The 15,463-nt window shown below is 38.5% G+C and overlaps 1 protein-coding gene across 1 annotated transcript; it reads left to right on the forward strand.

The window, feature by feature from the left end:
• Window positions 1-10,164: 10,164 nt before the first annotated feature.
• Window positions 10,165-15,120, forward strand: LOC109696321 (disintegrin and metalloproteinase domain-containing protein 25-like). Its single transcript, XM_074053320.1, is given in 5 exon segments — window positions 10,165-10,401; window positions 12,714-13,206; window positions 13,209-13,874; window positions 13,877-14,769; window positions 14,974-15,120. Coding segments are annotated over 5 exon segments (2,436 nt in total).
• The last annotated feature ends 343 nt before the right edge of the window (window positions 15,121-15,463 follow it).

Raw genomic sequence — 15,463 nt, forward strand, 5'->3', positions numbered from 1 at the left:
CTTTGCTTCTGTTAATGTGGTTTATTACGTTTATTGATTTTCGTATGTTGAACCACCCCTGCATCCCTGGGATGAAGCCTACTTGGTCGTGGTGAATAATCTTTTTTGATGTGTTGTTGAATTTGGCTTGCCATTATTTTGTTGAGGATTTTTCTATCAATGTTCATTAAGGAGATTGGCCTATAGTTCTCCTTTTTGGAGGTGTCTTTGCCTGGTTTTGGGATAAGTGTAATACTGGCTTCATAAAATATGTTAGGCAGTTTTCCTTCCCTTTCTATTTCGTGGAACGGTTTAAGGAGGTTTGGTATCAGTTCTTCTTTAAAGGTCTGATAGAATTCAGCAGAGAATCCATCAGGTCCTGGACTTTTCTTTCTGGGGAGACTCTTGATTGCTGCTTCAATTTCATTTTGTGTTATAGATCTATTCAGGTGATTAATTTCCTTTTGGTTCAGTTTTGGATGATCATATGTATCTAGAAATCTGTCCATTTCTTTAAGATTTTTGAAATTATTTGAATAAAGGTTCTTTTTTTTTATTCATATGTGCATACAAGGCTTGGGTCATTTCTCCCCCCTGCCCCCACCCCCTCCCTTACCACCTACTCCGGCCCCTCCCTTTCCCCCCTACCCCCTCAATATCCAGCAGAAACTATTTTGCCCTTATTTCTAATTTTGTTGTAGAGAGAGTATAAGCCATAATAGGAAGGAATGAGGGTTTTTGCTAGTTGAGATAAGGATAGCTATACAGGGAGTTGACTCACATTAATTTCCTTGCATGTGTGTTACCTCCTAGGTTAATTCTTTTTGATCTAACCTTTTCTCTAGTTCCTGGTCTCCTTTTCCTATTGGCCTCAGTTGCTTTTAAGGTACCTGCTTTAGTTTCTCTGCGTTAAGAGCAACAAATGCTAGCTAATTTTTTAGGTGTCTTACCTATCCTCACCCCTCCCTTGTGTGCTCTCGCTTTTATCATGTGCTCAAAGTCCAATCCCATTGTTGTGTTTGCCCTTGATCTAATGTCCACATATGAGGGAGAACATACGATTTTTGGTCTTTTGGGCCAGGCTAACCTCACTCAGAATGATGTTCTCCAATTCCATCCATTTACCAGCGAATGATAACGTTTCGTTCTTCTTCATGGCTGCATAAAATTCCATCGTGTATAGATACCACATTTTCTTAATCCATTCGTCAGTGGTGGGGCATCTTGGCTGTTTCCATAATTTGGCTAATGTGAATAATGCCGCAATAAGCATGGGTGTGCTGGTGCCTCTGGAGTAACCTGTGTCACAGTCTTTTGGGTATATCCCCAATGAATATAGGTTCTTGAAGTTGTCTCTGATGATTTCCTGGACTTCCATGGTGTTTGTTATTATCTCCCCTTTTGCATTCCTGATTCTACTAATTTGGGTTTTTTCTCTCCTCATTTTAGTCAGGTTTGCCAGGGGTCTATCGATCTTGTTTATTTTTTCAAAGAACCAACTTTTTGTTTCATTAATTCTTTGTATGGTTTTTTTGGTTTCCATTTCATTGATTTCAGCTCTTTTTTTTTATTATTTCTCTCCTATTTGTTTTGGGATTTGCTTGTTCTTGTTTGTCTAGGAGTTTGAGATGTATCATTAGGTCATTGATTTGGGATCTTTCAGTCTTTTTAATATATGCACTCATGGCTATAAACTTTCCTCTCAGGACTGCCTTTGCTGTGTCCCATAGGTTCTGGTAGGTTGTGTTTTCATTTTCATTGACTTCCAGGAACTTTTTAATTTCCTCTTTTATTTCATCAATGACCCATTGTTCATTAAGTAATGAGTTATTTAGTTTCCAGCTGTTTTCATGTTTTTTCTCTTTACATTTGTTGTTGAGTTCTACTTTTATTGCATTGTGATCAGATAGTATGCACGGTATAATTTCTATTTTCTAATAATTGCTGAGGCTTGCTTTGTGCCCTAGGATATGATCTATTTTGGAGAAGGTTCCATGGGCTGCTGAGAAGAATGTATATTGCGTAGAGGTTGGATGAAATGTTCTGTAGACATCAAGTGGCCCATTTGATCTATTGTATATTTTAGATCTTGGATTTCTTTATTGATTTTTTTGTTTGGATGACCTATCTATTAATGATAATGGGGTGTTAAATTCTCCCACAACCACTGTCTTTTAGGGTATGTTTGATGTAACTGGGTGTGTTGACATTGGGTGCATATAGGTTGATAATTATTATTTCCTTTTGGTCGATATCCCCTTTTATTAGTATGGAATGTCCTTCTTTCTCTCATTTGATTAATGTCAGTTTGAAGTCTACTTTGTCAGAGACAAGTATTGCTACTCCTGCCTGTTTTCGGGGGCCATTGGCTTGGTAAATCTTCTTCCAGCCTTTCATCCTAAGCCTATGCTTATTTCTATTGGTGAGATGTGTGTCCTGTAAGCAACAAATTGTTGGATCTTCCTTTTTAATTATTTTGTCAAGCGGTGCCTTTTGATGGGTGAATTAAGTCCATTTACATTAAGTGTTAGTACTGACAGGTATGTGGTGATTCCTGTCATTTAGTTGTCTTAGTTGTTTGAAGGTTTGATTGTGTGTACCTAAGATGAGGTTACTCTCTACTTTCTTTATTTTTCTTTTCCTGTAATTTGGTGCTGCCTGTCCTTTCATGGTTATGTGGGTTTCACTTTCTGTGTGCAGAATCCCTTGAATAATATTTTGTAGTGGTGGCTTTGTGGTCACATATTGTTTTAGTTTCTGCTTATCATGGAAGACTTTTATTGCTCCATCTATTTTGAATGATAGTTTTGCTGGGTAGAGTATCCTGGGGTTGAAGTTATTTTCATTCAGTGCCTGGAAGATCTCACCCCTCGCTCTTCTTGCTTTTAATGTTTCTGTTGAGAAGTCTGGTGTGATTTTGATGGGTTTACCTTTGTATGTTATTTGTTTTTTCTCTCTTACAGCCTTCAATATTCTTTCTATTGTTTATGTACTTGTTGTTTTAAGAATGATATGACATGGGGTAGTTCTATTTTGATCTGGTCTGTTTGGTGTCCTGGAGGCCTCTTGCATCTGTATGGGAATAGATTTCTCTAGATTTGGGAAATTTTCTGTTATTATTTTGTTGAATATATTACACATTCTCTTTGCTTGCACCTCTTCTCCTTCTTTGATGCCCATGATTATCAAGTTTGGTCTTTTGATGCAGTCGGTGAGTTCTTGCATTTTCTTTTCACAGGTCTTGAGTAGTTTAATTAATAGTTCTTCAGTTTTTCCTTTAATTACCATTTCATCTTTGAGTTCTGATATTCTGTCTTCTGTTTGTTCTGTTCTGCTGGATTGGCCTTCCATTTTGTTTTGCAATTCTGTCTCACCCTTTTTTCTGAGGTTTTCCACATCCTGGGTTGTCCACTTTAGTGTCTATTTTTGTTCTGAGTTCATTTATCTGTTTATTCATCGTGTTCTCTGTTTCACCTTGGTGCTATATTCTGATTCTATGGTTTCCTTTATTTCTTCTTTTGCTTTTTCAAATTCTCTATTTTTGTTGTCTTGGAATTTCTTGAGTGTCTCCTGTACATTTTGGTTGTCCATATCCAGTATCATCTGTATAAAATTCTCATTGATTACCTGTAGTATGTCTTTTTTTACATTATTCTTGTGGGCTTCATTGGGTTCTTTGGCATAGTTTATCTTCATTTTGTTGGAATCTGGATCTGAGTATCTGTTTTCTTCATTTCCCTCTGGTTCCTGTACTAATTTTTTGCCATGGAGAAACTTGTTTCCCTTTTTTTACTGTCTTCCCATCATTGTCCTTGATATTGTTATTGTCCGTGTACTGTGTGCAATTAGTATTTTCTAGCTCATAATAATAGCACTAGTGATATTTAGAATGGAAGGGTGAGAGGGGATGGAAAGCAAAGAAGTTGAAGGAAAAGGGAAAAACAAATAATCAAGGAGAAAAAAAAGCAAAGCAAAGAAATAAACAAAAAAAGTTTCAAAGATATAAACAGGGAGAGACAGTGTACTAATCAACCATAAACTGAAAAGGCATTAGAGAGACAGAGTGAGGATTGAAAATAAAAAATAAAAAGAGTAAAGATAAGAATAAAAATTAAAAAATAAGTAAATGAAAGAAAAAATACATATATAAGATAAAATAAAACAAAATAAAAAATAAAATCCTCCAAGTTCAAATGCAATGAATTATCAGTCTTAATAATTTTGATGTTCATCCCTCAGCGTCCAGTCCTGGAGATGGTGCCTCAGATGTTGTTCTGTAGTTGTCTCATCAAAGGGAAGAGATAAAGCAGAACAAAACTGCACACACACACACAAAAGCCCACCAAGTGTCCCAAGTTCAAATGCAATACAGTTTTAGTAAGTTTCAGCATGCAGGTGTAGTTCGGTTGTTTTCTCATCAAGGTAGGGAGAGAGAAAAAAAAGAGTCTGGAGACAGGTCTGTGAATGGCTATATGCGGCTGTGGCTTACCTGCCCACTGCTGTCAGCCTGCTGTTGCTGGAGGCTTTATTTATGCAGATCTTTGGGTTGAGCTTAACACTCACCTGGCCCCTCAGGCTTTGTTTACTGAGTTCTCCTGTGCATGAGCCACTGCTACAAGCTTTCTCCTTTCCAAGCACACTGGGGGAGGTGACACTGCACCTGCTTTCTCAGGCCTGCATGTTTATTTACAGTTCACATGGGAAGTGGGTCTTTCCCTCCTCCTGTGGAGTTTTCCTCCCACTGCTGCTTTTACAAGCTTTCCAGCTCCTGATTGCTGGGCAGTGCTGCTGCTCCTGCAGGCTGGTGTGTTTGTTTACAGTTCACGTGGGAGGTGGGTCTTCCCCCCTCTCTTGTGGAGTTTTCCTTCTTCTGCCACTCTCACAAGCTTTCCTGCTCCTGGTTGCTGGGTGCACACCCCCGCTCCTGCCAGAGCCTCTCTGGCCAGGCCCAGCTTGTTTATTTACAGTTCCAGGTGGGATTCCCCTCCCCACCCTTTGGAGCTCAGGGCACCCCACCCTCTTTACCACATGTCTTTATTGTTCTTATTGCTTATTACTCAGTTCTCTTTTTTCCCTGGGTGGGGGTCGTTCTGTCCAGGGGGCTATGCTGATCTGGCCCAGGGTTGTCTGTGGAAGTACCACGTACCACTTATCTCACCTTGTCCACGTCTTCCCAAGCTATCTGAGCATGGGCATCTGGCGGCCTGGGGGCCCTCCTGGTTTCTCCGTTTAACGTGAAGTGGAGATGCTCTGCGCAGGCTGGAGGTGTGGAGGGGTCAAAGTTTTGCCTCTTCTCGGTGGTCTTGCTTGCAAGGTGTGTCTCCAGTGTTTCTCCAAGATTTCATTGTAGGGGGCACACTTTCTGCTTCTTCCCTGTAGCCGCCATCTTGGAATCCTCCTCTCTAAACTTTTTCAATGTGTTGTTTTCAACAGTTTAAAAAACACTGAATTAGATTCATTTCTTATTTATTGTATAGGGAGATTCATTGTGACAATTCTGAGTGGCCTTACATTGTACATTAGTTAGTTAGCCTCCACCATCTCTTGACCTACATAAAAGAATTGTAAAAGGATTCATGGCTCTTTTTCATACATACATATGAAGCACATCACCCATATTCCTTCACCTTCCTTTTCTCCATCACCCTCCTCCTCCCAAACATAACCCCCACGGTCCTATTTTACAGCCCTGTCCTTCATTTTTAATTCCAAATCTGTGTTCAAAGGGGTTTCTCAATGTATCTCAGCTGTGAATAAACTCCACTTTTCAGTTCAATCCCCTCTATTATGCTCCCTTACCCTTTCTTTACTACTCTTATTATTCAACAGCTTTCCTAAGACATGCTTGCAAGACTAGGCCTGAGCAGAAAATTGATGGATTTACTCTCAACAGTGGTATTAATAAATAATTCTTTACCATTAGGACAAAAACTAACAAAAAGCATTATCACTTACATTTCAAGAAAGACATGAAGACCAAAGCAGAAATTTAGGATTTTATTCACAATGTAGAAATGTTGTCCTCTCAGGTTTCTTTCAGTGATCTTACTTTCTTCTTAATTTTGTGAATTAAGCCTCCTTTTATTTTTATTTTTCATGATCACTTTACATCAAGGGTCTCTTTTCATTTTAAAAATGATTATAATTTTCAGTCTGAAACAAATTTCTGTCATCAATGTGCAACAACACAGCAAAGACTAATAAAAATGTTTAATGCTGTATAAATATGCACTAAATTCTTAGCTTTATAACTAAACCTATCTGGATTGAATTTTAATAATAAAAACAATCTGAAAAAAGCAAACATAATTTTTGAAATAAAGACTTTTTTTGTTTCAGATAGCTATACAGTTCATTGTGACATTTCCACATATGTATAAATTATAACCCAAGTTGGTTTATGCCCTCTTTTTCTCCTTTCTATCTTATTACCCCTCTTATGGTGACTTCAACACGTGAAAAATTCTATATTCATTCTTGTATAGAAAGTACATTACCCATATACACCTACTTAACTTCCTTTTTTTTATCCTTCATCTCCCATTTGTGATCTCCCCTTAGCATAGCCTGCTTTTCATAATATTGTTTGTATTTGTGTTGGGTGTATATTCCAGATATATAGAAAACATGTCACATTTATCTTTCTGAGCCTGGCGACAGAAATGGTGACATTCTCAGGTTCCATTCACTTACCTATAAACAACAAAATTTCATTCTTCTTTATGACTGAATAAAATTACACTATATATAAATATCACATTTTCTTAATCCATTCTTCAATTGTGGAGCATCTGGGCTGTTTCCATAGCTTAGTTACTATAAATAATGCTGCAAAAAGCATGTGTGCGAAGGTGACTTTATTGTAACCTGACTTACATTTCCTTCAGGTATAACCTTAGGAATGATATTGCTGGATCACATGGTAGTTCTACTTTTAGTTTTTGAGGAGCCTCCATATTGTTTTCCATAGTGGTTGTACTAATTTACATTCCACCAACAGTGTATGAGGGTTCCTTTTTCCTCACATCCTCTTTTGTGTTCTTGAAGACAGCCAATCTCAAAAAAGTGAGGTAGAATTGTGGCATGGCTTTGATTTGCATTGACTTTATGGACAGGGGTGTTGAGCTTTTCTTTATGTGTTTTTTGGCCATTTGGAATTCTTCCTTTGAAAAATCTCTTTCAGTTTATTTGCCCATTTCTTCATTGGGTCATTGATTTTGGGGGAGTTTAGTTTCTTGAGCAAACCATATGTTCTGGTTACTAATTCCTTGTCAGATGTATAGCCGGCAAACATTTTCTCCCATTCTGTGGGTTGCCTCTTCAATCTAGTGAGCATTTCTTTGTTATACAGAAGTGTTTTCATTTCAGTCCTTTCTCTTAGTGCTGAGACATTTGAGTTCTACTTAAGAAGTTATTGCCTATATCTCTTAATTCCAGTATATTCCCTGTTCTTTCCTGTACTAGTTTCAAACTTTCAGGTCTTATATTAAGGTCTTTAGTCTACTTTGAGTTGATGCTTTTACAGGTTGAAAGATATGGATTGAGTTTCAATTTTCTGCATGCAGATATCCAGTTTTCCAAGCAACATTTATTGAACAGGCTGTCTTTTCTCCATCATATGTTTTAGGTGTCTTTGTCAAAAATCAGGTGGGCTTATCTGTGGTATTAATTCATATGTCTCCTATTCTGATCCACTGATCTTAATGTCTGTTCTTATGCCAGTACCATGCTGTTTTTTCTGCTGTGGCTCTGTAGTATACTTTGAAGTTGGGAATGTGATACCTCCCACATGGCTTTTTTCTTGGCTATTCTTTTTTTTTTTTTTTTGCTTCCAAATGAACTTTAGGGCTGATTTTTCAGTCTCTGTGATGGATGTCATTGGAATTTTGATGGGATAGCATTGATCATGTAGATTACTTTTGGTAATCTAGCTACTTTTACAATATTGATTCTGCCAATCCATGAGCATGGAATATCTTTCCATCTTCTCTAGCTTCTTTGATTTCTTTCTTCAGTGGCTTATAATTTTCATTGTAGAGGTCTTTACTTTCTTTGTTAAGTTTCTTCTTAGGTATTTTATTTGTTGAGGCAATGGTAAATGCAATTATTTTCCTAAATTCTTTCACAGTTGTTTGTTATTGGTATATAAAAGGCTACTGTTTTCATAAATTGATTTTGTAAATTGATTGCAGGATTGCTACTTTGCTGAAGGTGTTTATGATATCTAGGGTTTTTTTTGTGAGAACAGGAATGCAAATCATGCCCTGTCTCTGGTTTTGACACCAGTGGGAGGGAGGAGGGATATTAAGAAAGGAAATAGGAGGGTGAATGTGGTAGAAATATTATTACTCATGTATGCAAATGGGAAAATGAGACTTTTTGATACTACTACAGAAATTGGGGGATAGAGGAGGGTAAAGGAGAATCATGGAGTGTGTGAATTCAACTATGACATTGTAAGAACTTTTGTGAATGTCACAATGTACCCCAAATACAACAACAATATTATCATTAAATAATTTTTAAAAACCAAAACAATGACAAAGTTTAGCTGAAGGTCCTATGTCTTCCTGAGGAAATTTTGAAAACTAGAAAGGTAAAAAACTATGTGAAAAAACATCCTTGTGCAAATTATTAAAAGCATGAAATGTTTAGATTCAGGTGAGCATTTTGGTCGACAGTCATTGAACTGATGGAGACTAGAGCTTCTTCACTGTAGAGGTGACAAGAACAAAGAGGGCAATTTCAAAAGTGAGAAAATATAAATAAAATGTATGTGAATTGTCAATGACTTTGAAAATTAAGTTTATTAACCATAAAAGTTTTGATAACCTATTTGATATATAAGAATCAGGATGGTAGGTGGTGATAATACAATGCAGAAAATGGCTATAGGTCTAGACCTAAAGATCATTGAAGATGAGTTGTAACAGGAAAAACAAACACATAAACATCAAGTACTATGTGCATCATTAACATGCTTCCTTAATAAAATTAATATTTGGATATGATTACTAGTTATTGGAAGTTAAGAAAGTAGTACAAACTCCATTCTTAGAGGCTTGTGCAGGATTGATTGGGGAGGTGGGCAAATGAATGAAGAAGAAAGGTAAATAATGGTATGATGAGACACCAGTTAGTTTCAGTGGGTTGGAAGTGGCTTTAGCAATGAAAGCAGATTATGATTGAACATCTGGACTACTTGGTAGATGGAAATTCTGAGAGTAGAATGTATCTCTTCTGCTGGGTTTTGCATTGTTGGTATATAAATTTTTGTAAAATTAATTAGGTAAAAGGAATTCTACATGAGTGGTATAAACAGACAATATATACTACATTTCATGAAAGGAAGATTCCATTACTGACAATGAGACAGATCAGAGGGACTCACTTCTCGCTAGGACACTAGAGCAGGAGTTATATGCTATTAAGCATTGTTAAATACTATTAAGTTCTGTTAAATATTACTAAGTTCTGTTAAATATTACTAGAATTATTGGTTGTCTGCTGAACTTTCATTAAGTCTTTATTGTAAACACCATTTTGATAATTTCTTTGAATGATTAAAAGTGTCATGGTGTGAGGGTGGGGTGCATTTGGTAGGCCCCTTCTCCTAGGCCTGGTAGTCTTGAGCAGGGAACTGTCAGCCATGCAGCCCCTTTACTAGCAACTGGCCAGACTTTGTTCATGGGCACTTGCAATCACTCTGAGGACACTCCAGCTATGACTCTGGCCAAAGAGTTGTAGTCATGGTCCGGTCATGACCATTCCAGACAGCCTGCACCAGCCTTGGAAAGGAGCACTCTATGGAAGATAAGCCTCAGTAAACTCTGAAGAACTTTGAAGTCATTTGCACCCAAGCCAGAGGGGAAGCACATCCCAGGTGACCCAGCAGAAGGCCTGTGATTGGTGCAAGCACAGTCCTTCATACTGTGATTGGTGCAAACACAATGGTACAAACATTCATTTGTATGAAGGATTGCACCACGATTAGTGCGAACACTCTTGCATACCCACCTTCATTTCATAAAACCAGGCTCTTCAGCTAAATTTTTGAGTCTGGCAGAAGATAACCCCCTGTGCTGCCCCCAGGCCTGCTTTAAAAGACTTCTCTGGAGTGATCCGTTCTTGCTTACTTTTGATCTTTGCATTACTGAATCAGACTGAGCTGCTGACACAAATAGGATGCAACAGAAGTACCAGAGAAGTAGAAGCAGTGGTGTAGGTGGCTGTAGTGGTAGTGGCAGCAACAGTAGTGGTGAGAGTGCAGCTGAAGTGTTCCATAGAGTGGCAGGGGGAATAAATTATAGGAACATAGTCAATGGAGACAAGAAGAAATGGCAAATGTATAGAGAAGATGAGAGAGGAAAACTTCAGGCCCTGGTCATTGGAAGAGTTCCAGAGAGCTACCAAGGCTTTAAGGTCAGAGAGTCCTGACATTCTAGGTCCAAGACATCACACTGCACACTGTAGGAAACCAGGATCCCACCCCTCAAAGCCCACCCATAAGCTGTAACACCAGAAGGCCCTATCTGCCACTGCCTATTGCTTCATTTAGGTGCTGATGAAAGCTGAAGATGACTCTGTGTGTAAGGATTTGGGCTGCTGATGGTTAAGGCCCAGAGCAACAGGCCTTCAACCTGAGTACCTAGAGCCTAAGTCCCTGATTCTAAAGCCTAGAGTGATAGTCCTTAGTTCTCAGGACATGGAGATGCAAATCTCTGGGTCTGCCTGCACATCCCCAACTCTTGGGCACTCGTGGGTCCAGGTCTTCCAACACAGGAGGTGTTACTCCTTGCCTACTTCCAGTTTCACCTGGGTAGAGCAAAAGAACCCCAGCCAGCTGATTGGTAACAATAGGAGCATGAGTGTAGAGAAAAGACATTGAAGAACTTAGAATCAAGATTAAAGAAAACTGAAGGAGTATACAGGTGGTCAATCTGACATCTTTCATTTCTGCATTTCCTTCTGTGGGAAATGGTGTTTGATCAGTGTGTTGTGGATTCCTTAGAGCAAATTTCATTTCCACGGTTGTTTTTATTTGTTTATGTGTATGTTTTTCTCCCAAATAGAGCTTTAGTTCTTAATCTCAGTCCATTGAGGCTCTCGTTACTTTATGATCTCATGAGCCCTGTGAATACTTTTCCAAGCCCCATAAAAACAGGTATTGTGTGAAACATTCCATGCACGTTTAAGAGTCTTGAAGTGTATCTTTGCACCAGCCATTCTGCACAAAGTGATGATCCAGATCATGGGAGTAACAGGTCTGTAGCATCCGGTTATATTTTCCCCGTGTGTACCACCGCATCTGCATGTTATCCAAATTTATTAATATTTTACTTAAGAGCAGCACAATGCATCCGTCTTGTAGCCTGGCACTGTGCTACTAACGGATTTCTCACTTTCACAGATATATGCTAGTACATTATTTATTTTTTATTTATTTACTCCTCCCAGTTGTGCTTCCCTGTGTGGCTGGGATGACAGGCATGGACCACCATGCCCATCCATTAGTTGAGATGAGATCTCGCAAACAATTTGCGTGGGCTGTCCTCATGCTGTGATCCTCCTGATCTCTGCTTCCTCTAGTACCTGGGATTTCAGGCATGAGCTACTATGCCTGGTGCTAATGCATTTTTATTACTGAGATAGTTTGGGATTTGCACTTTATGACTTACATATATGTATTTTATCTGATATAAATCCATTTGCAAGTTACTATTGGGAGTTGGTTATGAATCATAAAATGTCATGAATTTTGATGCTTGACCTGTGCAACTACACTACCTTCCCCAATGTTTTCTTTTCAAGGTTCTTTGATTTCCTTCACTTCTGAAGGCACTTTGTTTTGCTTCCAGTCTTCCCCAACTCCAGCTGCTATTTTTCCAGTTAGTTTGATTTCCTTCTAATTTTATGTGACCAGAGGTTTTGAAACAATGGTGTGTCTTATGAGAGTAATCAAATATAAACACCCTTGCATAATATCCATCTGTCAACCCAATGTACTCTACCTTCCAATTCCGTTTTTTTTTTTTTGTTGAATGGAGGTTCCTATTATAGTTGATTCTATTACTTTGGAAGGAGAGGTGATGCTGTAACACTTTGGAATTTCACAGGATTGAAGAAAGATAAGAAAAGGAAGCACATATTAAGACACATGATCAAACATAATAAATGTGAGTAATTTTATGTATCTCTTCTTATTAATATGACTCAATGATTTATCATTTGAAGTAAAGTAAAAACTATTGATATTTATTCCAAGTGTATGCATAATTCAAGAATGACTCATCAAAACAGAATGTATGATCACTTTTCCAATAAGATTTGTTACTTTAAATATTTCGTGTGGAAATATTCATACATATACTTTTATTTAAAGACTATTATGTGTCCTTCATCTGGGCTTATGAATTACCAACATGTGGCCAATGACATTCTTTGTATACCCACAATCTGACTGCCTCACCCAAATTAAATAGCATGTCCAATGTAGTATACGGACTCATGTCTCAGGACAAATGCTAATTCATTTTAACTTCCCTCCGTTCTATTCATAATCTACCCACTGCTATTTAGGCCATTCTTTTTCTTTTTTCATTTAGTTCTTCTGTTCTGAAGAATTCAGTTTATAGAAGACAGACCAATAAAGGTCAGGGCTTCATATAAACAAGAATAAGGGAAGAGATAGGCCAGCATTGCCTCCTGCTCTCCTCTCCTTTGCTCGCTCATAGCCTATGATGGCTCTGGGTGAGTCTCTGGTGCACGTGAGAATCACTCTCCTGCAGCTCTGGCTGGGTGTATTACTATTCCTTTCTGGATGATCCCAATCCACACATGTTCAACACCATAGCCCCCCAGAAGTGGTGATACCCTTAAGGTTAACTGGCACTAGTAGAGGCATGAAGACTCCAGACTGGCTCTACTATAGCCTGTACCTTGGGGGCAAGAGGCATATTATCTACATGAAGGCCAAGAAGCTTTTGATATCCAGACACCTCTCTGTGTTCACCTACACAGACCAGGGCGCTCTTCTCGAGGACCAGCCTTATGTGCAAAATGACTGCTACTATCATGGTTATGTGGAAGGGGACCCAGAATCCCTGGTTGCTCTTAGCACCTGTTTTGGGGGCTTTCAAGGAACACTACAGATAAATGATATGCTCTATGAAATCAAGCCCAAGAGCCTTTCTGACACATTTGAACATCTAGTTTATAAAATGGACACCGTGAGACAGAAATCCACCCCAGAAGATGTGCATTAACGGAAGAAGAAATAGCACGACAACTGAAGCTTCAAGGGCGTGATGAATCCATTTTGATGCAAAGTGGCTATGAGGGCTGGTGGACCCACAGATGGTTTATTGAATTGGCATTGGTTGTAGACCATAATCGATTCCTTTATTGGGGAAGTAATATATCAAATGTGCTGCAGGAATTATTCATCATTCTCAATGAGGCAAATTCTCTTTTGATTTCGGTGGATGTTGATGTCACTTTACTTGGACTTGAGATCTGGAATAAAGGAAACCCCATAGTGCAAGATGATGTAGAAAATCTCCTTGGAGATTTTTGTTATTGGAAGGCTACCACTCTTAACTCTCGTATACAAAATGATATTGCACATCTTTTTGTACAGCAACACTTTGGTATATATCTTGGCTATGCCATTATTGGAAGTGTATGTGTTCCATATTTTAATTGTGGAGTGGATCAACTTATGGGAGAGGATATGTATATCATTGGACATGTGGTGGCACATGAAATTGGTCATAATTTGGGCATGGTACATTATGATAATTTATGTACATGTGGGCAGAAATCATGCATAATGGCTGCAGTCAACAATAATTTCAGGAGATTCAGTAACTGTAGTTATGCCTCATTGTGGAATATTGCGCTAGGACAAGCTGTATGCACCAGTCACCAAACCCACTAGATATAGTCCCATTGAAGCATTGTGGAAATGGTGTAATTGAAGATGGAGAGGAATGTGACTGTGGATCTTTAAAATTGTGTACAAATGATCCATGTTGTATGACAGGCTGCATGCTGAAATATGGGGCTGACTGTGCTTCTGGGCTTTGTTGCAATGATTGTGAGTTCATGCCACCCGGCACAATCTGTAGAGAAAAGAACAATGAATGTGATCTTCCAGAGTGGTGTAATGGTACATCACCCAACTGTCCAGAGGATGTGTATGTGCAGGAGGGATTCCCTTGCCCGGGCAATGGCTACTGTTATGAGAAGAGATGTAATAACCATGATAAGCAGTGCAGGCAGACTTTTGGCATTAATGCCAGGAGTGCATCTCAGAGTTGCTATATGGAAATGAACACCAGAGGTGACCGTTTTGGTAACTGCGGAATAAATCACAATACATACATAAAGTGTAATAGTTCAGATATCCTCTGTGGGAGAATTCAGTGTGAGAACGTAACAGCAATTCCCTTTCTAAGAGAACATTCTACTGTGCATCAGACTCACTTGAATGGTGTCACCTGCTGGGGTACCGACTACCATTGGGGGATGACCATTCCTGATGTTGGTGAAGTGAAAGATGGCACAGAGGGTGATCAAGAACATGTGTGCATGAACAAGAAGTGTGTTAACAAATCAGTTTGGACAAGTGATTGTTCACCAAATACTTGCAACATGAAAGGGATCTGCAACAATAAACATCACTGCCATTGCAACTTTGGGTGGGATCCACCCAACTGCCTCATGAATGGTTCTGGAGGTAGTGATGACAGTGGCCCTCCTCCTGGGAAATACGTTATACAAAAGAAAGTGAAAAAGAGAAATTATCTGATGCCAATATGTCTGATTAGTTTTTGTGTTTTGTTACTCTGTTTTTTAATTCTACTTTGGAAGGGGAAAAAAGCATCACCTAAGCAAGAAGAGCAAAATGTTTGAAGTTCATCTGAGAAAGAAGATCGCAATGTTCAAACTGTTCCTAAGAAAGAAGAGCTTCATGTTCACATCTCTCCTCAGGGAGAAACTCTGAATTCTCAATCTGCAACTTTGTCAGGAGACATTAATAGTCAAACTTCATCTAAGACAGAACATCTCATTGATCAAATTTCACCTGAGACAGAAGAGCAACATGTTAGAACTTCAGAAAATGATCCCAAGTTGTAATGAAATTTCTCATTCATTACTTGTTAGTTTCCTGGCAGTAACTGTTTATCCATGTGTCAGAATTCACTGACAGGAAGCCCCAGAAATCTATGATATTTCAGGATTATAACTATACACCATTAAAAAATAAATCCTAACATATTACCCTGGTTTCTTTTATTAATGAATTTATTAGTTTTTGCTTAATGAAAATTAGCTCTTGCATTTCTTAAACAAAGGTCCAAATCATGGATTGTATGTGTTTTTGTGTGTGTGTGTTTGTATTCATTTGGTGTCTCTCAAATGAAAGATAGTCCAAACCATCTTTCCCTTTTACTTTGCTTTGCCACATGGAGAGAAAGGG

Source organism: Castor canadensis, chromosome 14 (genome assembly GCF_047511655.1).
Source record: "Castor canadensis chromosome 14, mCasCan1.hap1v2, whole genome shotgun sequence".
NCBI classification, from domain to species: Eukaryota; Metazoa; Chordata; class Mammalia; order Rodentia; family Castoridae; genus Castor; species Castor canadensis.